General features: G+C 41.4%; 1 protein-coding gene across 3 annotated transcripts in view; it reads right to left on the bottom strand.

Moving 5' to 3' along the window:
• UBR2 (ubiquitin protein ligase E3 component n-recognin 2) overlaps positions 1-26,935 on the bottom strand; it is a 5,196,118-nt gene that overhangs the window by 5,073,082 nt on the left and 96,101 nt on the right. For all 3 annotated transcript variants that reach the window (XM_044061864.1, XM_044061881.1, XM_044061872.1), the window contains exon 2: positions 17,960-18,219. In XM_044061864.1, coding sequence (XP_043917799.1) covers positions 17,960-18,219 — 260 coding nt within the window. The remainder of the gene's footprint in view (positions 1-17,959; positions 18,220-26,935) is intronic.

Genomic DNA, 26,935 nt, shown 5'->3' with positions numbered 1-26,935 from the left:
TAATGGATTACCACCTATGTGGTAATTTGTGGGCACTTTGTTTTTGCCAAAGGGGATGACTATACACTTTTTGGCGTTTAGCTTGAGGCCATGGCTCTGGCACCAGTTGTCTGTTTCTATGAGGCCTTTTTGGAGAATGCTTGTGTCGGCTGGAGAGTTGATTATGGCGCCCAGTTTGCAGTAATCTGCAAACTTGGTTAGCCACAGTCCTTCCGTGTTGGTCTGTACCTCCGAGAAATATATACCGAACAAGAGAGGTCCCAGGACTGAGCCTTGTGGGACGCCACTTGTAACTGGTTTGGAGTCTGACATGGCTCCAGCAATACTAACCATGTGGGTTCTGTCCTTGAGCCAGTTTGCAACCCATCTAGTGACATAGGGGTTTATATTTAAGCTGGTGAGCTTATCTAGAATGCCCGAGTGGGGTATTGTATCGAAGGCTTTTGCGAGGTCCAGGTAGGCTGTGTGGACCACCTTCCCCTCGTCAATGGTCTTGGTGACTGTTTCAAAGAAATCAACCAGGTTTAAGAGGCAGGATCTGCCCTTAACAAAGCCGAACTGGGTAGGATTCAGTGTCTGTAGGTCCCCAATATCTTTATTTATGAGGTCCATGATGATCCTTTCCATAGCTTTGCAGACGAAGCTAGTCAGGCTTATGGGGCGATGTTTCCAGGATCCATTGAGGCACCACCTTTGTGGAGAGGGACCACAGTTGCTGTACGCCACTCTTTGGGTACATATCCTGTAGTAAGGCTGAGATTGAACAGTAGTTTTATGTTTGGGTTTAGCTCTTCTTGGAGTTCATGTAGAACACAGCCCGGGACACCGTCTGGTCCCATTGATGCTGTGTTTTTTGCTTTGGAGAGGGCGGCTCTTACCTGAGCATCTGAGATGTCAGGGGGGCAGCACTCTGCTGAGATAGATATTTGCCCTTTGGTGGGAGTTTGCGCTGAACCTGTCAGCTAGGATGTTGGCAATGTCTGTGGGTTTGGTGTATTTTTTGTCATTTTGGACTAATTCTGAGCATATCTGGGAATTACCACCCAGGTTCCTAACATAACTAAAAAAGCCTTGTGATTATCCTTAGTGTCCTGTGCAATTTTTCTCTCGAAGCTGGCCTTAGACGATTTTATGATTGCCCGTAGTTTTTTGCTAATACTGATCAGAGATGCCTTCCCTTTTTGGAATTTTGCTCTATCATTTAGTAGCTTCCTCCTTCTATTGTATAGTTTGTTTATGGCTGGGGTCCACCAGACAGGACATCTGCCTTTGGAGGATTAGGTCTTGGTTTTATTTGGGATTGCATGATCCATGCATTCCTGAAGGTGTTCATAGAATGCGTTTATAAAGGATTCTGCGGTCTGGGCTGTATTTTCCACAGGCCCGGGGGCTTTGAAGGATTCCACCTCGGTTTTGAGGAGTGTGAAATTTGCTTTAGAGAAGTTTTTTACTGTGGTTTTCTGGGCAGGGGGTGGTGTCGGGATGTGAATATCCAGTGAGATTAGTTTATGGTCTGATCTTACCAGTGAGGGATACACTTCTGGTCTGGAGCAGAGAGTCCCCATGTTGGTAATGATCAGGTCCAGTATGTTTTCCCCTCTTGTGGGAGTGGTAACAAGTTGTTCCATAGCATTTGAGTGTATAAATTCTAGGAATCTTTGGGCTAGGGTGTTGGAGCTAGAGTAATGCTCCCAAGTCTATGTTTGGGTAGTTGAAGTCGCCCAATATAATGGTGTTTGGAGAGACCTTCATATTTTCCAGTGTTCTCAGGAAGGCCGAGTGGGATTCCTGGGTTAGGGAGGGTGGTCTGTAGCAGGCTATAAACTGGAAGGCAGTTTTACCCACTGTTAGTTGCACATGGATAGTCTCTGATGCTTCGTGCTGTGCCACCAACCTGGAAGTGTGGTTATCTTTGACGAATATTGATACTCCCCCTCCTTTTGTGGGTCGGTCCAAGTTTTGGGACCAAAATGCATGGTATGAGGTATAACCTGGTAGTGCTGGGGTGCTCTCGGGAGCCTTGAATCAGGTTTCTGTTACTGCACAGATATCGATGTTCTCCATGCTAAGGAGAGTTTTGAGTGCGTGCATCTTGAGGTTTAGACTTCTGGCGTTGAGTAGCATTACTCTTAGTTTCTTATCCCTTGTGATACCTATGGAGGTGGGGTTGTCTTTTGAGCCTTGCCTAAAAAAGGCACTATGGGGGTAGCAAGAGCCTTTGCCAATATCCGAAAGCTCAGGGGTGACAGGTGCAAGCCGTCCCTAGCGAAGCATCGTGGCTTGTCGAGCATGTCATCCCAGGCTGACAGGCATTGGATCCCCTTTGAATGACACCAATACTTAAGCCAATTGTTGAAATTGATCATCTTGTCTTCATATTGTGGCATCATTCTTGGTGAGGGTAAGATGCTACTCAATGTCAGGGTCATACCGGCCTGGGCCACATGCTCAGAGAGCTCCTCTATGTCTCTTTTCGTGTAGTCCAGGGAGGTACATCTCAGGTCATTCACACCAGCACGGACAATGACTGAGTCATATTTGTACTTGCCTTGGAGTGACCTGAGTGCTTGTGTTATGTGGCGGATCCTTGCGCCCAACAGGCAGCTCACTGTGACCTTCTCCTTGTTCAGCCTGGTGAGCGGGACGTCAGTGTGCCTGACGATAGAGTCACCTATTACAAGTGTATCAGGTGTGTTGCTTAGCCTTAAGGGCTGTGACTGTTCGGCACACTGGCTTTGTGAGCTATGTGTTGCACGTGTTTTGTTTTGGGGTAGCGATTGCTTGGGTGTCTGCTTTGAAGGTCTCTGCTGCTTAGGCAGATTTTTATTTAGAGCCTCCGAGTATGTTTTTGTGTGTTTATGTGTTTGGTTTGCTGTCGTGGTAGGTCTATGTGAGACTGGAATTGTACTGAGTGTGGTTTCCTTCTCCTCCTGACTGGTTAAGCCAGTACTGAGTTGAGAGAGCTTAGCCTCCAGTTTGGCTATATGGATGCATCTCTCACATGTGTTGGAATTTGCTGGGAGGAGGAGAGTTTTGTCTGTGTACATGAGGCAGTTGTAACATTGCCTCAAGATTCCCAGATTCACCAGCTGGACCGGAGAGAAGATTGACAACTGACCTTTGGACATGCTAGAATAGTATTGGGAATTCCTTTATAATTGAAAAAAAAGGGCCAATGGGGAACAAGGTACTCAAGAGGACTTTGTGAGAGTGTAGTGCTTTTTTAGTGCTGACTTATATAATTGCTTTAGTGAGCAAGTGCCAGGTAACTTAAATGCAATGTATTACAGGTAACTTAAATGCAAAAACGACAAACAGTAACTTTAAGTGAAACAAGGAAATGAGTACAGTAAGCAATGCAGATATCACTAGGGATCCACAGAAGCACTGAAAAGTCACGTTTTAGGTGGTATTAGCGTTTCAGGGAAATAACAAGCAAACAAACAACAAGCATACAAACAGAGCTAGATTCAGCAGGCCTGGATCTAGTCTATGCTACAGCAAACAAGGTGTACCAATTTCAGTAAGAAACAGTTGAAATATGCAGGCACTATAAGCCTTTAACCAGAAATTCCCAGCTCAGAAGGGCAGAGTCCAGCCTCTCCTCCCACAAGAGTGCAGACCACGAACCTTCTTAATGTAAAATAACTGGCCTGAAGCCCAAGTGCTTAAACCAGAACTAATACACTTTCAGAACAACAGACACTGAGCCCTCAATCAGCAGTTCCCAACTTAGAAGGATGTAAGCTACCTGTCCTGCCACCACAGTGCAGGCCACAAACCTTCCTAATGTAAAACAACTGGTCTGAAGCCCAAGTGCGTAATCCAAAAGACTTAGAATGATAGCTACACTTTAATCAAGTTACTACCAAGCAGTAATAAATATAATTGAATACTTTGAAGAATGCCTGGATTAGTGCTCAAGTTATACAAACAAAGCTAGATTCAGCAGGCCTGGATCTAGTCTACGCTACAGCAAACAAGTTTTTATTTGAATCAACAACAAACTTTTATTTGCATCTTCAACAATGTCTAGTACAGGAAGAATAGCTCAAGGCCTGTGCTGGGGCAGGAGTAAGACATCCCTAAGCCTCTTTTTAGAATCAGAGAAATCCTGACTTTGCCAATGAAAATGCTCCCTGAAGGTATGCAAGGTTTCACCAAAAGAGAAATCCTCTGGGGGGGGGGGGGTGCAGAGGGAATAGAGTCCTCAGCATCAGAATCCTCATAGGTAGATAAGAGTAAATCCAATCTGGTCATCAGAGGAAACAGAAAATTCAGAATCCTGGTCAGAAGTATCATAAGCAAACTCAGTCCTAGGTCTCTTAGAGGGGGAAGGTTGGCTTCCCCTGATTAAAGTAATAAGGTCTTCAGCCATGCTTATCATTTGTTTTTTTTAGGTATAGAGGCCTGGCCATGTAGTCTGGGTGTCAGTTTTCTAGGCATGGTTCGAGTTTTAGGCCTTGAAGAAGAAGAAGATGCCATTGGTTTAATACGCAGGTCAGTATCCCTGAACACATCATCAGACACTGGTGCCTACACAGTGGCTCCGGACCCATCCAAGGAAGAGACACCCACAGGTTGCACAGTTGAAGCATCTCACAGCATACTGGACTCCGAATGGGTCTCAGTAGAGGCCTGTGAATCTGAAGTAGTGGGCATCAGGGGCTGCAAAAGCACCTCACTGAGTACCAAACTGGCTACTGGCTTAGGAGAAGTGTCATCAGCAGCTTTGGACCTAGGTGGCCTGTCTCTGTCTTTATCTATGCATTTTTTTGGAATGTCCGTAGTTGGATGGCTTACCTAAGACATATCAGGATAATTGAACAGAGCAACAAAATATTTAGCAGTGAAAATATACCGACGACAGATAGTTCGTGGTTTAAATAAAAGGCACAAAACCGACAGCGAGGTACGTCGTGGTCAGGGCCTAGGCAAGGAATACAGTATGAATGAAAACCTTTATGAGGTATTTGCTTTCCACAAGAAATGCAATTATTTACTTTTACTGACATCGGTTTAGAGCAAGAAAAAGTTTCCCCAACGGGGTACATAGCTTTCAGATGAAGACTTCGGTTCTGAAACTAACTCAGAAACAAAAATTTCAGGAGTCTGACGACCGGCATTTGTGAACTGCTTCTGCTTCGGGCACCGCACAGCAAGAAAGACTGATGTAATGGCGTCAGCTGCATGTTTTATACCCCTGAAGACCTGACCTCACAGAAGAAGAGACAGCGACCGATGCAGGACCCAAGACTTTGCCAATCAGGCCGACTGAGGGCTACTGCAAGCAGATAACCCAAATGTGATGACTGCAACAGTGAAACACGAAGAACATCAGTCAACATGAGTCACGTATAATAATTTGGTTACTATGACTGTAAGAATTTGGAGGTACCTAGTATGTGCTGGTAAAATGCAACTGTGCCATCAATATACTGTAAGATGTGACCACAGAGTGAACTCATAGTAAAAAATTATTAAATGCATTTTATGTAACTATAGATAACGTATTTCTTACCATGTCAGTTATTTATGAAAAGGACATAACCTGATGAGTCATATGCCAGGGTTTATACTCTCCACCATTCTGCAATCTACACTGCTTTCTGGAAAGATCTTGGATTTGGGTTGGAGTTTTGGGGTTGGATGCACACCCATGTCATTGACATAGCTGAGATCATCATACAAGTCTGCCAACTTCCCAATAGCTGCTACTACTAAGACCTCAACATCCATATTTTCATTGTTTTACATGTGATTGATGAGCCACTGCTATCAAGGGGTTTACCACTGCACAACTATCTTACTTGCAGGAAACTAACAGTCAAGTCCAGCTGGATTACTGCTTACATGTAGGGGCACAACAAAAGTGTAACCCTGATTAAAAAAGAAGGGTCTTCTTTGAACAGAAACCAAGACATTAAGAACAAATCCATAACATCCAAGTTTAAGGACTCTCCTTGATGGGTCCTATGGCTGGGTTGAATGCTGAGGAATAAGAAAACTGCAGAGAAATTATCTTAAAGATGAGGCCTGGAGAAAGTGTAGCTGTAACAGGTCAAAGTGACAAAGCCACAGAGAGCGCAATCCTGCCTTGGAAAGGAGCATCCTGTGCCATAAATCAAATCTGATATGGACAAACCATGCAAACACTGAAAGCAGCTACTACTAAGGAGAGAACCTTAAGGCAGACAATGCCATCAGGTACAGGAATCCCTCCCATAAGCAGCAAATAAGAACCATTCACTCCCTGGAGATGTGGAGGTAAATTACTGTGCTACTAGAGTAAAGTGAGGGAGCCCACCCTTTCGACTCTTCATATCTGCTATCCTTTGCAAGGATGCTGGAAAAAGACCAGTTCAGCAATGGTGACTACATTCACCAGAACATTAGGAATAATGAGGGGGATCCTGAGCAGTCTCCCCAAAGGAGGAGGGAGAAGACACCCTCATAAGTAAGCATTCAGCAGATCTGAGCCCCAACACCACTATGACATGACAGGCAAGTTTACTGAAAATTTGGGGGGGTTGCAAGAGGGGAAGGAAAGCAGCCTTTCTCCAGGGACCGCTTGTTCTCTTACTGCTAAGCCACAATTTAACCTGCACCAAAAAAAAAAGGCAGTAGACTGCCTCAGTTGTCAAGGAGACTATATAAACAGGGCTCCGAAAAGCAGACACTCCCATCATGGAACAACCATTTCGGTAATAATTCTCTGTGCACAGGAAGAAACTCATCCATTTGAAACTAAAGCAGAAGTTTACCCAGAAACTCATTTGAAACCAAAGCAGAAGGTTACCCAGAAGCTCAAAGACTCACAGTGATACAGCTGAAAGCCCAGCAAGATAAAAAAACAAAAAGGAACCTGATCATCATTAAGAAGGTATTGGCAGATTAATCCAAGAAAGATCACCTTGGGAGCAGGACTATACAGGTGGGGCTGTCTGTTGCCAGAGATTTGGAGGGGGAGGTGGACACATCCACATTTGTCACGAATATCTAATATCCTAAGGTGGGACAGTACTTTATCATTTGCCCTGCTGTAAGTAATATATTCATCGTTAACATTTCTTTGATGCCAATTGTTTAGCAGAGTAGACTGCTAATCCACACACACAAATTTCAAATTCTGTCGGCCTAGGCAAAATAATAAGATATACAAGACTCGTAGCTGTCCAAAATTTCACATAATGTCCAGAGTTTTGTCTGGGTGTTGGTGTGTGTGTGTTCCTCATAAAACATGTGGCTTCCTGGCAAATGGAAGATCACAGTCAAACAGTGACAGTTTCAGATGTCATATCATTCAGAAAATGCAAGTTAACCCAAAACATGTTATTCTAGCAACTTTATGAATTTATAAGAGCAATACTTAAAATCTGCCCCCGATTATTGGTTCTCCCCCCCAATATTTTTACCTTTATAAAAAATTCTTAAGGAGATCAGACTTATTGTCTACAAATGGTGCAAGGAAACAGCTGTGAACAAATACTCTATATCAGCATAAAATCAACAACATTAAATATATTTGTACACGGAGAACAAGATAAATTTGTACAGAAATGATCAAAAATGCAAGATATACATGAAGAAATTTGCCAGAACTAGCTAGGGTGTTGATCAAAATGAACATTGTTCTGAAACACAAAAATGCCAATAAATCATAGCAGAAATTAACTTTTCAGGTTTTATATAGAAAAAATACTTAACATAGAACTAAGCTTATTCATGAGCAGCTGCTAGCCTTGCCCATAACCCACTCTGACACCTATTCTATTAGGAACAGAAAGAGTGACTACCATCACGGTTAAAAATAGTGTTTTATTAATTGGTAAGCACTTTCAGGCTGTATGCCCTTCTTCTGACCACAAACTCATAAAAAAACAACAACTTAAACACATCCTTTAATTACTAAAACAGCTTATCCATTAAATCATTAATTAAAACATCAAAAAATCAATAAACTTTATGGCAGTGTATACATTCTAATGTTGTAATTTATGAGTTTTCAAAACAGGTTCAAGAGAAATACTGTCATTGAGGGCAAAGCTTTTGTCTGCCTGCAAGGTGATAATTCACCTTAATTCATCCTTTTCTGTTCTCCCTTCTCTGTTCTGTCCCTCAAACATCCCATTCTACTGTTTTTATTTTGTAAGCCGCAACACCACAAATTCAAAAAACATGCCCAATATTCTCCTTAATGTTTATTAAGTGTACTTGTACCCACATCCCTTCTTAGATTATCAAGGTGCTCAACAATTCTTTACTTCATACTACGTCTGCTCTTACCAACATATTAACAGGGACATTTTCTTAAGTCGCTATATAAACAAGATGCCTGCTCTTACAATCTGCATAGAATTTGGTGTCATATTTTATCTTCTTTATGGGATGAATAAAAAAAAGTTTCTGAGATTGAGTTACAACCTTTGCAATTCTGACATGCAAAAGTCCCCACTATAAGTTAATGCCCTCTGTCTATAACTACTAATATTATAGACATAGCATAATAGTAGTTTTAAAGATAGTCCATTCTTAACACTGAAAGATGGTTTCTCACCCACCAAATTCCTTATCCCCTCATCTACTAACAATATTGGCCAGTTTCTTCTGAGGATTTCACACATTGAATTTACACTACTACAGTAAGTCAAACTGATCCTTACTTTATTGCAAGTTTGAGATCCCTTGCAAAAAATACGGTCTACCTGCTGCAAGTTTTAACATTCACACCTGTTGAGCAGAGTCACAAATTTCATCCTGTCTAGAACCCCTTTCACCAAACTCATTAATCAAAACTTCAAAAACATTCTCTAATTCTACTGGATTAGTATGCAATCTCAGTGCCCTCAGAAACTGCCCCTTTACTGCAGTTCGACACACATAACCCGGGTGCATACTCATACGATGCAATTTGTTGTTCTTCCAACATGGTTTTCTGTATACCTTGGTATCAAAACTGCCAAAGTGTTCTTAAAAATTAATACATCAAGAAAATCTATGCAATCATATGAATATTTCACAGTAAACTTCAAAAACTTAGTACTAATATTCAATACACCTATTAACTCATTCAATTGCTCCTCAGTCCCCTGCCATAATAAAAACATATCTACAAATCTCCTATAATATACAATATTTGGCTTAATAACTTCATTCATAATACATTTTCAGCTTCCCATAAAGCCATAACCATATTGGCATACCTACTGGCATATGCAGTACCCACAGCTACACCTAATCTTTGCAAAAAATACTCACTATATACAAAAACACTGTGTTCTAATATCAGGCTAAGGAAACTACAAATTAAGGTAATCTGCTTACTAGAATAATTACTATTGTCAGTAAGAAAACTTACAATTTCTTTTGAACTACATTCATTGAGTATTACTGTGAATAGAGGGCAAGCATCCAATGTCACTAAGATCAACTTTGAACTATTATTCAAAGTGCTAACACATCCACAGAGACCCCTCAAAAAATCTTCCGTATCCTTTAAAACAGCTGGTGCCTTCACTAAAACAAATTTTAATCTGTCTTCAACATAAATTGAAAGTGGTTCAGTCAACCAAACTTGCTCTGCAACATTGGGCCTCAATGGCAGCTCATTATGGTGTTTGTGTATTTTTGGGAGGCCATGCATTATTGGCAAGACTAGCTCAATATTAAAATACATTTATAATTCATAAGACAACTGACCAGTCATTAACAAATCATAAAGGCCATTATATACACTCCCAATCACACGCTTCACATCTTACATGGTTATCTCACAGTAGGTATCAGAGCCAGATCATGTTTGTACATACTGTCTAAATAAAAACACGTATCCATTTTAATACCCCCACCCTTATCAGGTTCTAGTAATGTGACTTTGGTGTGTAACATCAAAAGAAACTGGCCAATATTGCTAGCAGATAAGGAATTTCATGGGTAAGAAACCATCTTTTAGATTTAAGAATGGACTATCTTTAAAAACGATTATGCTATGCCAGTAATAATAATAGTAACAGACAAGGCTATTAACTAATACAATGGGGACTTTTGCATGTCAAATCTGCAAAGCTTGTAACTCAATCTCAAACAAAAACCTTTTTATTCATCCCATAATGAAGATAAAATTGCACCAAATTCTATGAAGATTGCAAGATTAGGGATCTGCTTTACATAGTGACTTGTAGAAAATGTCCCTGCTACTACATTGGTAAGACCAACAGTAGTTTGAAGGAAAGAATTCTTGAGCACCTTTGGTGATATAAGAAGGGATGTGGTTGCAAGTGCACTTAAACATATTAAGGAGAATATCAGGCAGATTTTTCAATGTATGGTGCTGCAGCTTATGAATAAAAATATTAGAGGGGATGTTTGAGTGATAAAACAGAGAAGGATGACTTAAGGTAGATTATCACCTTGCAGGCAGGCAAAGGCTTTGGCCTTAATGATAGTATTTCTCTGAAACCTGTTTTGAAAACTTGTAAATTACGACATTAAAACGTATGCATTGCCATGAAGTTTGATTTATTGATGTTTTAATTAATGATTTAAAGGATAAGGTGTTTTTAGTAATTAACTGACATATTTAAGTTGTTTTATGGTCTGAAAAAGTGCATACAGCACGAAAGCGCTTACCAGTTAATAAAATGCTTTATTTTTAGCCTTCGGGGTCATAGCTCTATTTCTGTTCTACTTTTCTGGTGTGGGTATCAACATTTGACTGCAGTGCAGATGTCATTTTGAATTGACGTATTCCAACAAGCTTGGGTGGCAAGGATTATAATTTGAATTCTGCACATTAACAGAATAGTTATAAAGTAAGAGAACTCTGTTGTAAAAAGCTCCATTTTAGTTAGATGCACAAGTGTGCAAGAAGTGGTGTTGTTCTGTTGCATCCATTTTCACTGTAGGGTCAGGATTAAAAAGTGTCCTGCTTAGCCAAAGTTTATTCTGCCTTGTGGAATATTACTACACAGGTTTTATTGTAGGTATTTTAATTAAAGGTGTTTTAAAATTTTAACTAGACTATTTGAGAATTATTTTTGTTAGAGATTAATATTACATTAATTATATTTTAAGCACACTTCTCAAGTGTACCTCATTACAAGAGATGTTCTTCATTTTGAATTTTTAAAAAGTCCATGTTCCTCATCATAACCTACTGAAAGGGCACATCACACATTCAGTATTAGGATTTTTTCAACTATCTATTGTAAATAATAATGGATCACATTAATTCAGCAAAATATTTTTTTTTATAATAAAATACATTTTAACTATCCAGTGAACTTCACAGCTGAAGCAGCTAGTAAGCTGTAAGAGATACAATATTCCACATTCTGGAGATGGAAGGGTGAACGCTATGGTTGTAAGGAAAAATCTTACGAATATTAAAGCACAGCGTGCCATGAAGTATTGAATATTCATAAAGTACAGCTTAAGGCACTGACGTCTGGTAGGCATGGGTGGAACCTGGGGAGGGGGTTGTTACTGCACATACATGGGTGATCTTTCTTGAAAGAAGCCATATGGGTTACCAGAAAATAAATAGGGGAAGAAACTTAGCCAGACCCAGGGAGGATTCACAGAACTACTCAAAGACTGGAAACCAAATATGAACACATTTAGATGACTATTGAGGACTAAAGACAAGGATAAAGTACATCCTTGAACTCTACAACAAGACAAAGAATTGTCTCTATTACAGGAACATCTCCCCAACAGCGAGAGAACCACAACTACAATGCTCTCCAAACTCTGCTGACCCCCAGCAAGAGACCAGACCCACCAAAAACTGAAAAAACAATGCTCCAGAGTGCTTCTCCTCTTGAAGACCCAATGACCAGTTTTTGGCACCACCACTCTCCTCCTAACCCACTTTCAAAAGGAAATGGGAGGCAGCTCCAAACACCTGGCAAAAGAATCTAATTTCCAAGAATGATAATCACCATGGAAACCAACTCTAGAAATAATGGTACACCAGTATACAAATAGACCTTCTGCAAGGGGAAATATTCAAGTGCCCCGTGATAAGAGGGGCCGGATGACCAGCCTTCATACTTAAAGAGCAAGAAAACAGCCAAGTAAAGCAAACTGCAACACTACCTACTGTGCATCAACAAGGACAGCAAGGCTGAACAAAGGCAAACCCACACAGATTTAGTGGGAATACCACAAACCTGAGACTTGAACCTAAAACCAGCACCCAGCAGTTTGAACATCTGCCGGACTCACTTTAGCCACAAACATGTTTTGAAAGAAGGTCCTATGTGATCAAAAGCAGAGCCTCAAGCACTCCCAAAGACTCTAGCAATAGAACCAGAACCTGGTCATAAAATCACAAAGCAGGGAAATTTGAGCTATAACACAGCAAAAAATACACTTAACAAAACCTGTCTTTTAAGAGGGCCACACAAAGAAACATGTGGCCGTTGGTGCTGCTGCAGGCCATGGAGAGTCCATTAAAAAAAGCCATCCTTCAGCTGCCTAGATACTAAATCAATCAACACTATCAGAAGCCAGAGACAGATAATCCTTTGAGGCACAGACATACATACAGTGAGTGTTTTCATGTTTCCAACGTAACTTCAAAGGCTGTTCTAGTTTTCAAAGTTGGACAGCCAAGGTAACACAACAGCTTTGCTCTACAGGTAAATCTGACCATAAGGCCATGCAAGACCCTCTATGTCAAAATAACTTCCTGGAGGAGAGTACTTGTAAAACATGTAATGAACTCAGCCTATCAAGGATTTTGCCTATCTCAGTAACCAAGTCCCTCCTCATCTGACTAACAGGAGAGGGAGCCCTGTGTTCAGCAAGTAAGGAACACAGACAAATTCAAATTAGCCCATGACAAATGTGCACTGCATGCTGAGCAGACCACAGTCCATGCTCAACCATGTGTCCATGTATAAATGACAACAGGACTGTGTAGGGCCTCTCAGCAGCATCTAAGTATGGCACCCTCAAGAATGAAATCCTGCACCAGCAGCTCTGGCTCCTGCAAAGAGGCAAATGCTTGCGCTCACACACCTGGGTTGCATATTCTGGCAGTGGCTCAACAAGGACTGACAAACACAGCTAGGCTGCCTTGGAGAGACGGCAGGAGGCCAAAACCATTGCCCCAAGTACCACAGATTCACATCCAGATGAAGGATGTCACCACAGACAAGGACTGGCAGATTTAAGGTCAAGCTGAACAATCAAGGAAAAGGCACATAGAACTCCCAACAAATGTCTTTCCCGATAGGAGAACAAGAGTGTGACACTCTCAGGACTCAAATCCTCTACAGAGACAAAGGAATGAAAAGGAATCAAACCTACATTAATTTGGAGTTAGCCTGCCCCTGGCAGGATCAAAGGCACCACAAAAAAATTTAGGACCACCTGTTGGGAGGACTGAACCCCAGCTAATCCTCTTTAGTTGTCCTAGGTGCAGAAACTTCAGCATACCCATGAAGCACTAAAAGGGACTCTTCCACCATCAAAATATTTAGACATGTTTCAGCAATCAAAAAATATACATTAAAAATGCATGCAAATGAAGGAATTAACAGTGACAAGAAAAAGAAAGTGTGCACTTCAAAAACCTAGAGAACAGGAGTGACATTTTTTAGTCAATGCACAATGCCACCAAGAATCATTGTAATTAGAGGTCACTCCACAGAGCACAGTAACTTTTGGATAATATAATGGATTGTTGGAAAGATGAAATTCAAGCAAAGGATCCAACACAGAGGGTTTTGAATATTAGAGCTTAGAAGCCAGATAACACAGGTTTTCACAAGTTTGCTAAATATATTTAACCTCAGTACAAAGACACAGGTTTTAACGAAACAACTTGAAAAATTTAAACAACCTTGACAAGTAATAATTCCAAAACCAGGAACTGTACTATGTCTGATATTTGGCACATAGGATTGTGTAGGTGTTACTGAGCCATTTTCTGTGGTCCAGTGTTTGATTTCCTCAGTCTCAATTGCCTAACTGTGCGACTCTAAGCAAGTCACTTAACCAGACAGCACTCCCAGACCAAGTCTAAAAAAGATCCATGGAAATCAAAGTACAACCTCAATTAACAACTATAAATAAAGTTAAATAAAATACTCTTATCATTAAGCAGTTGAAATAATCACCAAAGTAAAAATACAGCATATGTACAGCAAATTGTTCACGGCATATACTACAAAACAGACAATTGGTTCATATGCTACACAACACCAAATCCATAACCCTTGAATATAACATAAATGCCTTTACACTACGTTGCAATTATATATCTTCACCAATACATTTTATGAAGAGCAGCAGAACTCTACCAAAACCTGGGCAGCTGAGACGTATGGATTGAAAGGAACTGAAACTCATTTTACATTAACGATTATGATCCCTTTTCTATGCATAGTCTCCCCAGGCCCTCTCTACATAGTCTTACTAGGCACCAGTTACCATGCATTTGTCAACTGAAGAATATCTGACAAAAACAAGAGGCCCCCACCAGGGTCTTGCCAATGAATGAACAGCATTCACTACATAATGTCTACATTACAACGACTTCTGACTTTGGCTTTGTCTGCATGACTGCTCAACAGAAAAAAAAAAATTCTCCCACTTCTTTTTGCCCCTATGCTTGCGAACCATCAAGCCCTTTCCTAAAGAGGCTCAGCCCATTTGTTCTGCTGTAAAAGGATGTTTTCCCAGAGTCATCAGAAAGCCATTGTACAGACAGCTATGAGAGCTGCTTGCGTCCATGTTGGCATCCCAGCAGCTGAGGATATATGTTATGACTCTAACCCTTCCCCTAGTGGTGACATGTGCAACTATGCCACTGCAAGGATAATCTATGCCCCTAAGCCTCACACATGTGCACACTTCACAACTGGCAGCAAGGGCTACCATCACTGCCTTGGGTGGCCACAGCCCACATCCTTCCTGCACTGGTCTACTGCTATGACTAAGGCTCCACTTAGCAGGGAGCATCAGCAAGCCAGCTGCCCTTCCCCCCACAAAGATGGTCATGCTCATTCTTCCCTACCAGCTGTATTAAGCACCAAATATGCTATTCAAACTCTGGTCACCTGACCTGGGCAGTAGTGAGAGCTTTATCCTTCTAAGCCATAGTCCAGTGACAATTCAATGACAAATCATGACTACTCCATGGCAAGTCAGCCAAAAAAGATGCACAAGGGATTAACGTGACCAGTCACTACCTTGTCACAACTTTTTACATCATTGGATTTATGGAGGACTTTTCACAGCAACAGCAGCTTTGCACCTGCTTTATGGGACATTTCTGCAAAACTGAATACTTTTATGGCAATGAATGCATGCTTCTGCAACAGTTTATGGCTTGAAATGTGTTTGTGTTTCTGAGTTGTTGCCTGTGCAGCTTGCACATTCACAACAAAAAATTCACAGGCCTTGAAATTTCCATTCATTTTTTCAACATTCACTGGAAGCAGATGTATTTTAACTACAGAATCCCAGCCCTATTAAAACTGGAAAAATGCGATTATGATTTGGCTTTGTGATACTGAGCTGGAAAACTGAAAGTATGCCCTGCCAGCTGTGCCATCATTTACGAAGACAGTGCAAAACAATGCAATGGAGCAGAGAACCTTGTAACTGAATTAAGGAATGTCAGGATTTGAGTCCTGAAAGAGTCACGCTCTGAGTCCCATTAACAGTTCCGATCAGCTTATTCAAGACATACGGCAGTTTATATGACAGATAATATTTATGGTTTTGAACAGAGATGCAGTTGGATGCATAAATATAATTTACTGCTCCCAGCTGTAGTGCTTGCTTTTATGTTGTTAAAACACAGCATGCTCAAAATGTGAAACATAAAAAATTAACATTAAGAGCATGCACTGAAATAGCTTTTGCTTCTCTGAAGTCAGCCCTTCAGTGCATTTTTACAGAAAAGGCACCACACAATGCAATGGGCATTAAGATAAAGATAGAGCATACTTAACTGGAAGCAAATAGTATGCTGAATGATTTACAAAAAAAAAAAACAGCTTGGTGGAACATCAGCAAAAGCACAAGTGTAATACTAAAACAAAAAGTAGTGCTAAGAGTGGATATTCAACTTTGCTTCTGAAAACAAAAATCCTTAAAAAGGGTAGGAACAATCCAGGCCATGGGAAAAAAAAATAAGCAATGGTGTTTTACATACCTCTCAACCTCTTAGCGCAAAAAATCTGGACAAAGCCTGATATAATGGGAGGACAAAGACCCAAAAACAGGGGCACATTTTAAATATTGCTCTTTTAAACTCAAAGTTGCCAGAATAATAGGATTTGGGATGGCATGCATTTTGTGGAGGATATGAAGTCTGAATCTCAAATGCATGTCATTATTTAGTGACTTTAATCCTTAGATCATCCCAGTAATTTGTCAAAAATTTTTTTTTATGAGGAACACACCAAAAATGAGTCAATAATCTGGACATTCTGCAAAAATGTGTACAGTTGAGAGGTATGCATTTACACACCCAGACTCATACAGGCATAAAAAGCCCTAACTGCAGCCAAGATGGCCATTGTTCCACTAGCAGCACTGAATGTGGGAGGGACCAATGACAGAAAACAAAAAAAAAAAAGTGTGAGCAGCAGATAGCAGCTCACCCATCTGGAAGGAGGACAGGCAGCTCAATCGCCTCCAAAAGCTACTCTGGCAAACTGCCAACAATATACTTGTTCACCAAGTTAAAGGATGCATGCAATCTTAATGCCACTCCAAACAACTGATTTTTTCATTCATCATTCCCTCCCCTCAACCACCAAATAAAGCAACATGTATCCAATCCAAGTAACACTGAAACCACCAGGTAGCATCAGGCATCAGAAACTAAAAATTCAAACTCAGCAACCCTTAACTACAGCAAATTGTGGCTTTATAGTTACATAAACCAGAAGAGTTCCACCTTAATTATGCTGAGCAAATTATATTTATTTTGAATTATCTCATTAAGCAACAGTGCCAATTAACTACACTGGTGCAGCTTTGGTATTACCACTCAACACAGACAAGCCAGACAGAGAAAGGACAGGCACCATGGCACCTCAGGATGAAGACCTTAAAGCCGCATTTCATCCAAGTCAAACTAATATGCTTTGGCACTGGAGAAGTAAGCCAAAGAGGACCAAAAAAGAATAGAATGCCAATTTGCCTACCCCAGGAAAAGGTTGGAGATTTTGTCTATCAGCTCAGATGAGACTTAGATGTACAGAAGCCAGGGTTGAGCACCAAGGATAGGAAAAGCAAGCAGCTTTATTCAGTGTGACTGACTTCTAAAAGGAAATTAGAATAAGTAAAAAGAAAATCTCAGCCGCCTCTTACATCAAGCACGTTTTTTTAATGCCTGCAGGGGGTGTACAGGGCCACAACACACACAAACACTAAAGATAGGCTACTGACATTGTCCAGAGTGGGAATGCCTGAGAATGCAACAGACCTGGTCTCCAAACACTGACATTTTCTGCTCTACTACTGTGACATGGCAAAGAATGGCAGATAAAGAATCCCCTGGTGGCCACACTTAACTGTTCAACATATTCAAATTATAAATGGTCAATGGGGAAGCATTATTTCTTTCACATTTAGATGGCTGTAGAACACAGATTACTCTACCAACCCACCATATTAAATATGGAAATGAAGACCTGAAAAAGTAAAAAAAAATCATGAAAATTCAATGGCAAAAAAAAAAAAAAAAAAAAAAAAAGAGAGAGAGAGACAGAGAACACGTAAAACTGAAATAACCCTCTGTAGGAGATCTACAAAATGGTAGTGCTCCAAGGTAATTAGGCAGCAATACCTCATGCAGAAAAAAGGAATTAAGATGTACATGACAGTGGCAGCAGTTATAGACCAAACTAAACAAAAGGGCAACACACAGCATTACAGGACCGAAATTTTTTTTTCCTGGAGATTTAACTTGTATATTCATCTTCAATACCTGCAAGAATAGGTTGGTTCTCCCACTTTAAAAACACGTCCACAAAGATCAGATGATTTGTTAGCTTGCTCCAGTTTGGGAAATCCTAACCCTGGATCTTCACCACAAAGATACCATTCCAGTGGTCCTAGGAGAACATGTTGTACTATCAAGTTGTCATCCAGTATGCTTGGGTTGGGTCCAGTGCAGTAGATCTTGGGTACATAGTAGGCTAGGTGTTTGTATACCTCCTTTGGAAGATCTGTTGCCTGGAGCCACATCTAAGTGGGAAAAAAAATTCAAATGAATCTAAGAATACTGTACAGTCACAGTTAAAAGGATTAGTGTGCTAAATTAGACATTAAATCAAATAAAATCAAGGCAACAAACAGTAAAAATGTAAACTCTAGCTTAAGCTACAAAATGCTACCTGGAACTACTAGTCAAAATACTAATAAAGCCCATGTAGTTAGAGACGCAGGTACCACTTTTTTTTTTATATATATATACTTTTAAAAGTTACTAGTGGTGTACCACAGAGCTCAATATTGCTCCTTCAGTTCTTAAGGCTTTCAGGCCTATGGTTACTGAAGTTTACAAAGGACTGTAACATTGGTGTTATTCAATATTCGACTGACAACTGCTCCAACATGAGTTGGATCATGTTAACTTGTAGCATAGCACAGTTCATTTTGGTAATCAAAATTTTTTTTTCACATGCCATATAGGTGACACACCCCCTCCAGGCAGACACTGTCATAAGGGAACTAAGTACTCTTTGTTAATAATTTATTATCGTTTAACCATCATGTCCCCACAGTACTATGGAATGCCCACAAGCTGGGTCACCTAAATTCCCAAGACATATCCACTAAATCCACAATGTCTCAACTCCCCTTTACTCTCCTCACCGCAATTACCAAATATAATGCACATTTTGGCATGTATTTATCTAAACATATCACTCAACTTGAGATCTCAGATTCAAGACTAAAGATCAGTCAGCAAAAAATCTAAGTTGTCAGCACAGTCTGAAAGCCCACTCTGTGTACTCAGTTCCTTCTAGACTTTTTTGGGGAACTCCACGTCTAGTCTTCTAAGACATGAAACAGCCACTCCTCTTTGACCTCAGATTCTCTCTCAGAACGTACAGCTGTGCAAAAAACCTAAAACACCTTACCATAATAGAAGATATTCAAATAAATTACTGCTCTTGGAGCCTTGAATGTATGGGTTATATCTTGCCAGGAATGTGACAACTGGCCACTCTCCCAAATGTGCCCAGTTCTGATTGCACAAGCTAAGTGCAAAAAAACAGCTTGGGCACCAAAAGATTCAAAAAAGAAATGAATGCAATGGCTTATCCATTTAAAAATGGTTTGTTTTGAAATATCCTTCCCCTCTGCCCCTGCAGCAAAAGCTACCAGCAGTTGTTCAGATCTTCTTCGTGATTTAGTCCTGTCCAAGTAGAATCTAAGTTGTCTGTGCACATCCAATGAATGCAGAATCTGCCCCCCCCTTCAGTGGATTGGGAAAGAAAGTTGTCAAATGAATGGACTGATTAAGAGCCACACTGGATACTAACTTGAGAATGAATAATGGATTGGTCTTGAGTGACACCCTGTCTGCATGAAAGATGATGCAAGGCTCCACTGCCATAAGGGCCTGTAATTCATATATCCTTCTAGCTGAAGTGATTGCTAAAAGGAAGGCTGTTTTCCAAGAAAGAAATGTTAAAGTCTAAAGTAGCAGCTGGCTCGAAAGGAGGTAGAGTGAGTTTCTCCAATACAAAGTTATAGTCCCAGGCAGGAGTTGGAGCTCTCCTGGGTGGTCTCAAGTTTTTGGCCCCTCTGAGGTACTGCTTGAGCAGAGGATGAGAGAAGAGGGGAGGTTCTGTGTTGTAATGAGCTGAAATGGCTGAGACGTGGATTTTAATGGAGGAAAAAGACAGGCCCTTGTGAAGCACCTCAGTTAAGTATTGCAAAATCTGAGGTAAATTGGGCGCAGCTGTGCTCATCCCTTGAGATTGATTCCAGGCACAGAATCTTTTCCATTTGTCAGCATTAAGATTTTCTAGTACTAGGTCTTCTTGCCTCCAAGAAGACATCCATCACAGGTTTGCTGAGGGATGCTAAGGATGAATTTAAGTGATTAGCCAAGCTGCAAGATTCAATGTTGGGAACTGAGGGTGCAGAATTTGGTTCCCCTGCTGAGACAGTAAGGAAGGTGTCTGAGGCAGGTGCCATGGAGAAATTTGTGACACTGCACAGGAGTGGGTACCAGTGTTGGCGTGGCCAGTGTGGAGCAATCAAAACAATTTTTGGTTTGTCCCGTTTGACTTTTAGCAGAACTTTGGAGAGCAGAGGCAGACGGGGAAAGGCGTAGACTGATAGGTTTTTCCAGCTGAAGGACAGAGCATCCACTTTCCGGGCTTTTTTATGAGGAGTTCTTGTGCAAGATTTGTCCAACTGGTAGTTCTGGGGGGAAGCAAATAGATCTATGTCTGGGCTCTCCCATTTGCTTGTCAACAAGTTGTAAATCCATGGTTCCAGTTTTCATTTGTGTGGTCCATGAGCTTTCTGCTTAGTTCATCTGCCAGTGTATTCAGTTTTCCTGGCAGGAATTGAGCTTGTAGTTGCACTTGGTAGCTCAAGGCCGTGTTCCACAATGCCATGGCTAGTCTGCAGAGGGGGTAGGAATGTGTACCCCCGTGGTGTTGTCCGTCTTTACCATTAGTTGTCCTGGATGAATGTAGTCCTTGAAGGCTGTCAGAGCATTCTGTACAGCTAACATTTATTTTTGATTGATATATAGGTGCATTTGATTTGGGCTCCATTTGCCCTGAATGCACTTCCCTGCCAGATGAGCCCCCCCATGCATAGTCTGATGCGTCTGTAGTTAGGGTTTGGGCAGCAGGGGGGTAGAGTGAATGGCAGTCCCTTGTTTTGGTGGCAGGCTTCTGCCCACCACAGGAACTCTAGGCGTAGCAAGGTATGACAGGAATCATTGTTTCCAGGCTGTGACAATGTTGACACCATAAACTTTTTAAGTACCACTGAATTTTCTTCATATGCAGTCTTGCATATGGAATTAGAAGAATGTAGGAGGCCATGAACCCCAAAGCTTGCAGTATTTGTCTTGCAGATAGCAGGGTTTTTGTGGCCACCTGTTTGAAGTAAGTTACCAAATTAATTTGCTTTTCAGGCGTGAGGAAAGCCATCTGGGCAGTTGTATTAAAGCTTGCACCCAGCAATGTATTCTGTTGAGAGGGTACCAGTTTTGATTTATTTTCGTTTACGGTGTACCCTAGACAATTTAGAACCCTTTTTACAAATGCCAGATGTTTTATAAGTATGGCCTGGTTTTCTGCCTGAATTAGACAATCGTCCAGGTATGGATATAGCTGAATATTTCTTTGCCTGCAAAATGCAATTACTGGAGCCAGGCACTTTGTGAATACCCTAGGCACAGTAGACAAGCCAAAGGGCAGTGCAGAGAACTGATAATTCAAGTAGCCTGCTTTGAAGCGTAGGTATCTTCTGCAAGACTCGCCGATTGGGATATGCAGGTAAGCTTCTTTTAAATCTAGAGTTGCCAACCAGGCATCCTTGCCTAGCATAGGAAGTAACTGGTGAAGAGTCAGCATCTAGAATTTTGGAATGTCCAGAAAGGTGTTTAGAGTTGACAGGTCCAGAATTGGATGCCATGATTTGCCTTTTCTGTGAACCAGGAAAAATCTGGAATAGAAACCTTGTCCCTTTTCCTCTTCTGGCACCCATGTTTAAGAGGGAAAGTATTTGTTTCTGAGCCTCTGCCCACTGATTTGGGGGCAGGTGTTGCCACCCGTTTGGAGTTGGCAACGTGTGGAAATGAAATCTGTATCCCTGGGACACTATTTAAAACCCATTTTTCCTAGGTTATGAGTTGCCAGTTTTTGGCATGAAGATCAACCTTTCCCCCCAAAGGGGCGGCTGAAAGGCAAGTGCTAGGTAATTTTAAAGGAAATTCATCGAGACTGTTTACCATAGGGGGGGTGTTTTGTTATTTCCAGATTTAGAAGTGGAAGCACCCCATTGCTAAGTTCTGAGAGTCCCTTGGGACTGAAACCTGGTGCTTTTGGTGTGTCTGTATTTGGCTTGAGTGGAGCTGGAAAGGACCAGTTCTTAGTAGGCCAGTGCCTACTAAATCTTGGAGGTTGCACTTGTAAGAAATGTTTGCATAGATTTAGCTTTATCTTACATCTTTTTTGGAACTTCTTCAGCCTTACAGCCAAACAGGAGGTCCTGATTTAAAGAAGCATCCAACAATTTTGCTTTAACATGATCAGGCAGAGATTGCTCCTTAAACCAAGCATGCCTTCTAAGCACAGACCCAGTAATGGCATCCCTGCAAGAGGCCTCTAAACAATCAAAACCACATTGCAAAGTATGTTTTACAACTTGTTCAGCTGAATGCAATAAATCCTGTAAATCTTTATTTTCCACACAGTCAGAAATCAACATCATTTTCTGTTTAAGCAGTCCCAGGATATGCTGTTGATATTTTAGCATATGAAATTGACAGTTTAAAGCCATTTGATTGCCAAGGTTGCAGAAGTATAAACCTTTTTACCCAATCTATCCAGCGCCCTGGAGTCTTTATCAGAAGGGGCAGGATTTTTAGCAGCAGAAGCCTTAATGCCCTTGGGCCTTTGAGAAATGGCTTCAGGATCTGAAACAGGATTTTTGAAAAGAAACTTGTGGAACTCAGGAACCCTGTATTATCTGTCAGGTTTAGAAGGAGCTGGAGGCAGGGAATCAGGGGCCATACTGGATTCCGAAAACACATCATCAACAATGTCTAGAACCGGAGGTATAGCCAAAGGCCTATGCTGAGGTAAAAGAAGAAAATCCCTATGCCTCTTTTTTGAATCCGAGAATTCCTGACTTTCCCATTGGAAATGCTTCCTTAAAGCATGTAAAGTTTCACCAAAAGAAAAAGCCTCAGGAGTGGAAGCAGAGGGAATGGAATCCTCTGCATCAGAATCCTCATAAGTAGGCATGGACAAATCCAGGTCACTAGAAGAGTCATAAGAAACAGAATCATGATCAGAAGAGTCATAGTCAAGCTCTGGCCTAGGACTCTTTGAAGGGGGGGGGTGGGGGTTGACTACCCCTGATTAGAGTAATTAGATCTTCAGCCATTTTGATCATTTGTTTTTTAGGCATAGGGGCCTGAACATGTGGCCTAGGCATAGTTTTTTTCGACATAGATCGAAATTTAGGCCTTGGGATTGAAGATGGAGTTGGTTTGATATGCAAGTCTGTAGACCTGAATACACCTTCAGAAGCCGGTGCCTGCACAGCGACTCTGGATCCATCCAAGGTAGAGACATCCGCGGCTTCCACAGCTGAAGTTTCTTGCGGCATACCGGACTCCGAATGGGTCTCAGTAGAGGCCTGCAAGTCAGAAGTAGCGGGTATCACGGGCTGCAAAAGCAACTCACCGAGTACCTGCGAACTGGCGACTGGTTTAGGAGAAGCGTCATCCGTTTTGGACCTCAACGGCCTGTCTCTGTCTTTATCTTTGCATTTTTTTTGAAATTCCAGTAGTCTGATGGCTAACAGATGTCATTTCTGGATAATTAAACTGAGAACCGAAATATTTAAAGGCAAAAATGTACCGACGGCAAGATAGTGCGCTGATTAAATAAAGCACAAAACTGATAGCAAGGTACATTGTGGTCAGGGCCTAGGCAAGGAATACAGTACAGATGAAAATCTTTAGGAGGTATTTGTTTCCCACAAGTAATGCAATTATTAACTTTTACTGACATCGGTAAGGAACAAGAAAAAAAGTTTCCCCAATGGGGTACTTAGCTTTAAGTTGAAGACTTTGGTTCTGAAACTCGAAAACGAAAATTTCAGGTGTCGGTCGGCCGACCGGCACTTGCACACTGCTTCTGCTTCGGGCACCGCACGGCAAGAAAAACTGATGTAATGGCGTCAGCTGCATGTTTTATACCCCTGATGGAAGAAGGGACAGCAACCGACGCAGGACCCAAGACTTTGTTAATCAGGCGCGCTGAAGGCAACCTGCCAGCAGATTACCCAAATGTAATGACTGCAACAGTGAAACATGAAGAACATCAGGGCGAGTGTAAACGCTCAAGAAGAGAGGAAGGAGGGTGGACCAGCAGAGCTATCTAGGTACTCGGGAAGAATGACCCTAGCAAAGCTGGCTCTAGCTCTGGATATCACATCCAGCTTACAATAATGCCTGGTACACATATGCACAGAAGTCCAGGAAGCTGCCTCAAGAAGAGAGTTAGTATGCAAACCCTTAAAAAAAGCACCAGAAGCCACAGCTCTAGTACAATGAGCATTAACAGAACACAAAAGGCTCTTGCCATGGAAGCCATAACAAAAAGAATTGGCCTTAAAAATCTAAAAAGAAATAATTTGCTTGGAAACAGATAAATCTAAATTATCTAGGATGAAATGAAACAAAGAGCTGATCAGATTTACACAAAATCTTTGTCTTGTACAAATAAGATCAGAGTTGTCCATACACATCCAAAGTGTGAAGCACCTTCTCACTAGCAGAGTGTGGAGAAGGGAAGAGTGGATAAGTGAACAGACTAATTAAAAGACAACTCATTCACCACTTTGGGTATAAAAGCAGGATTAGCACGATGGGATACCCTGTCTTTATGGAAGGCCAAAAAAGTAGGACAAGCCATAAGGGCTTGAAGCTCATATACCAGTCTGGCAGAAGTAAGGGCCAACAAAAGTACAGTCTTCCAAGAATAGGGATGCAAGGAAGCTGAAGCTACAGACTCAAAAGGAGCCTGGGTCAATTTTTTCTAAAACAAATTAAGATCCTAGGGAGTAGGCACAGGCTTCTTGGGAGGCTGAACATGAAGGCCACCTTTAAGAAACCGTTTTAGCCAGAAATCTAGAAGCTAGAGGAGATGATGCAGGCAGACAAGCAAATATAGCTGATAAACAGCCCTTAACAGAAGAATAAGCCAACCCAGCATTGAGCAGTTCACAAAGCTAAGATAAAACCAAAGAAACATCCACAGAAAGTGGATTCAGGTTATGAGAAAGACACCAAACAGAAAACCTCTTCCACTTGGATTTCCTAGTTGTATGCTTCCTGGCCTCCTGTAGGAGGTCTTCAGAAAAAAAGGTGCCTGTATGGAATCACAAACCTCTCACCCACAGTATCAGTTGAAGAGTGAACAGGTGAGAATAGAGGAGATTTGTCTTGCGTTAGTAGGTCCACCCTGTGAGGTAACTTGTAATAACTGCCCTTGGCTAAATGCAGAAGAGGGAACCAATGCTGTCCAGGCCAAGAGTGAGGCACCGGCAAGATGTTGGGAGCCTCCTGTTGCATTATGAACAGGATTTTAGGAATATGGGGAATGGGAGGAAAGACAAAGAAACATCCCCTTCCAGGAAAAAGAAAGGGCATCCACATTCCAGACCAGAGGACCTGGGAATATGGCACAAAAGAAAGGAAGCTATCTGTTCAGAGGGGAGACAAATACATCTACTTGAGGAGTACCTCACTACTGCACAAAGTCCAGAAACACATTCCTGTGAAGCACCCACTTGTGGGATGATGTTATGGACCTGCTCAGAGAGTCTGCCACAATGTTCTGACCTTAGGGAATATAAACTGTCTGAAGACTTACACGATACTGGACAGAGTGTGTGAAGACTGGGTGAAGATAGATGAAGGCTGCCCGCCTAGCCAGATAGAATTTTGGAGATAATTCTGTCATCTGTAAATATTAATGTAAACTACAGGACTGTCTTAAATGGTAAAAATAGTGTTACATGTGGAACTGGAAAAAAATGTAACAGTGCACTCTACTGACCAAGTAAAGCATGTTGTGACCCTTAGATATAAACATGGCACCAGCCGGTCTAGATGAAGGAATTCTTGTTATTGTTTTAAGGCCCGAGTTAATGGTCAGAATTTGTATGCATAAATGTCCTTTATTGCTCTGGTTTCTGCCCAAAGGTGAAGAATGTAAATGTAGTTTCTTTTAGCCTGGAAACCCAGGGAAGTGTGAAGAATGATGTAATGTGAACCAGGAATGTGATTTTAAAAACAGAGAATCACAAAGCATTAAGCATTTTTGTCTGGACCATCCAACTCATCAGCACTGTCTTGCTCTATATGTAAGTTTATCTTAGACTTGTGTTTTCTTTTAGAAATAGCGAGAAACTGGAATGATTAGACCAAGTGCTTTTCTTTGATGTCAGAACTGTACTATTGAATTATTTTAAGTATTTCTCTGTGATCTCTGAACTCTTGACTAGCACTGTGTAGTAAAAAGTATTGTCTTGTGTTTTGACAATTTGTTATTAAACATTTTTAAACCCTTTCAACTGTGGCTGTTTCCTCATATAGGAGATGCCCCTCACTGGTGTTAGTGGTGAGGATTGAGGATCCTTGATTGCTGGGCCAGGGCACTGGTGTCACAGATAATTCCCACACTAGAAGAGCCAAATGGCAAAGGAGGCAAGATCGCAGCCCGCCCCCCTACTTTCCAGCTTGCGGACATACCACATCACTGTGGTATTATCTGTAAAAACCTTAAGAGGCCCCAGAGAGAAGAGAGGGTGAAATGCTTGAAGAGCCAGCATTAGAGCTCTCATATCTGACAATGTGGTATTTCCTCTGTTGATGCAACCAAGGACCCTGCACCTTTAGAGACCTGAAGGATGCTCCTCATACCACATCTGAAGCATCTGTTAACAGCTCCTGAGAGGGAAGAAAGGTTTGAAAATGGAGCCCTGGACTGAGAGTCAACTGCTGAATCCGCCACTGAAATTCCAGACTGAGGCATGGAAGAAGAGTAACTAAATCATCCAGGGGATGAGAATGCTGAAGCTAAACTGACTTTAGAAACCACTGAGGTTTTCTCATGTGGAGTTTGGCAAAAGGGGACAATGGAACGGTGGAGGCCATAAAAACTAGATCTCTCAGAAACTCCCCTGC

Source organism: Protopterus annectens, chromosome 1.part0 (genome assembly GCF_019279795.1).
Source record: "Protopterus annectens isolate FY-2018-M chromosome 1.part0, PAN1.0, whole genome shotgun sequence".
In the NCBI taxonomy this organism is placed as follows: Eukaryota; Metazoa; Chordata; order Ceratodontiformes; family Protopteridae; genus Protopterus; species Protopterus annectens.
The sequence above is the reverse complement of the archived record's forward strand: the minus strand, read 5'-3'. Positions and strand labels throughout refer to the sequence as shown.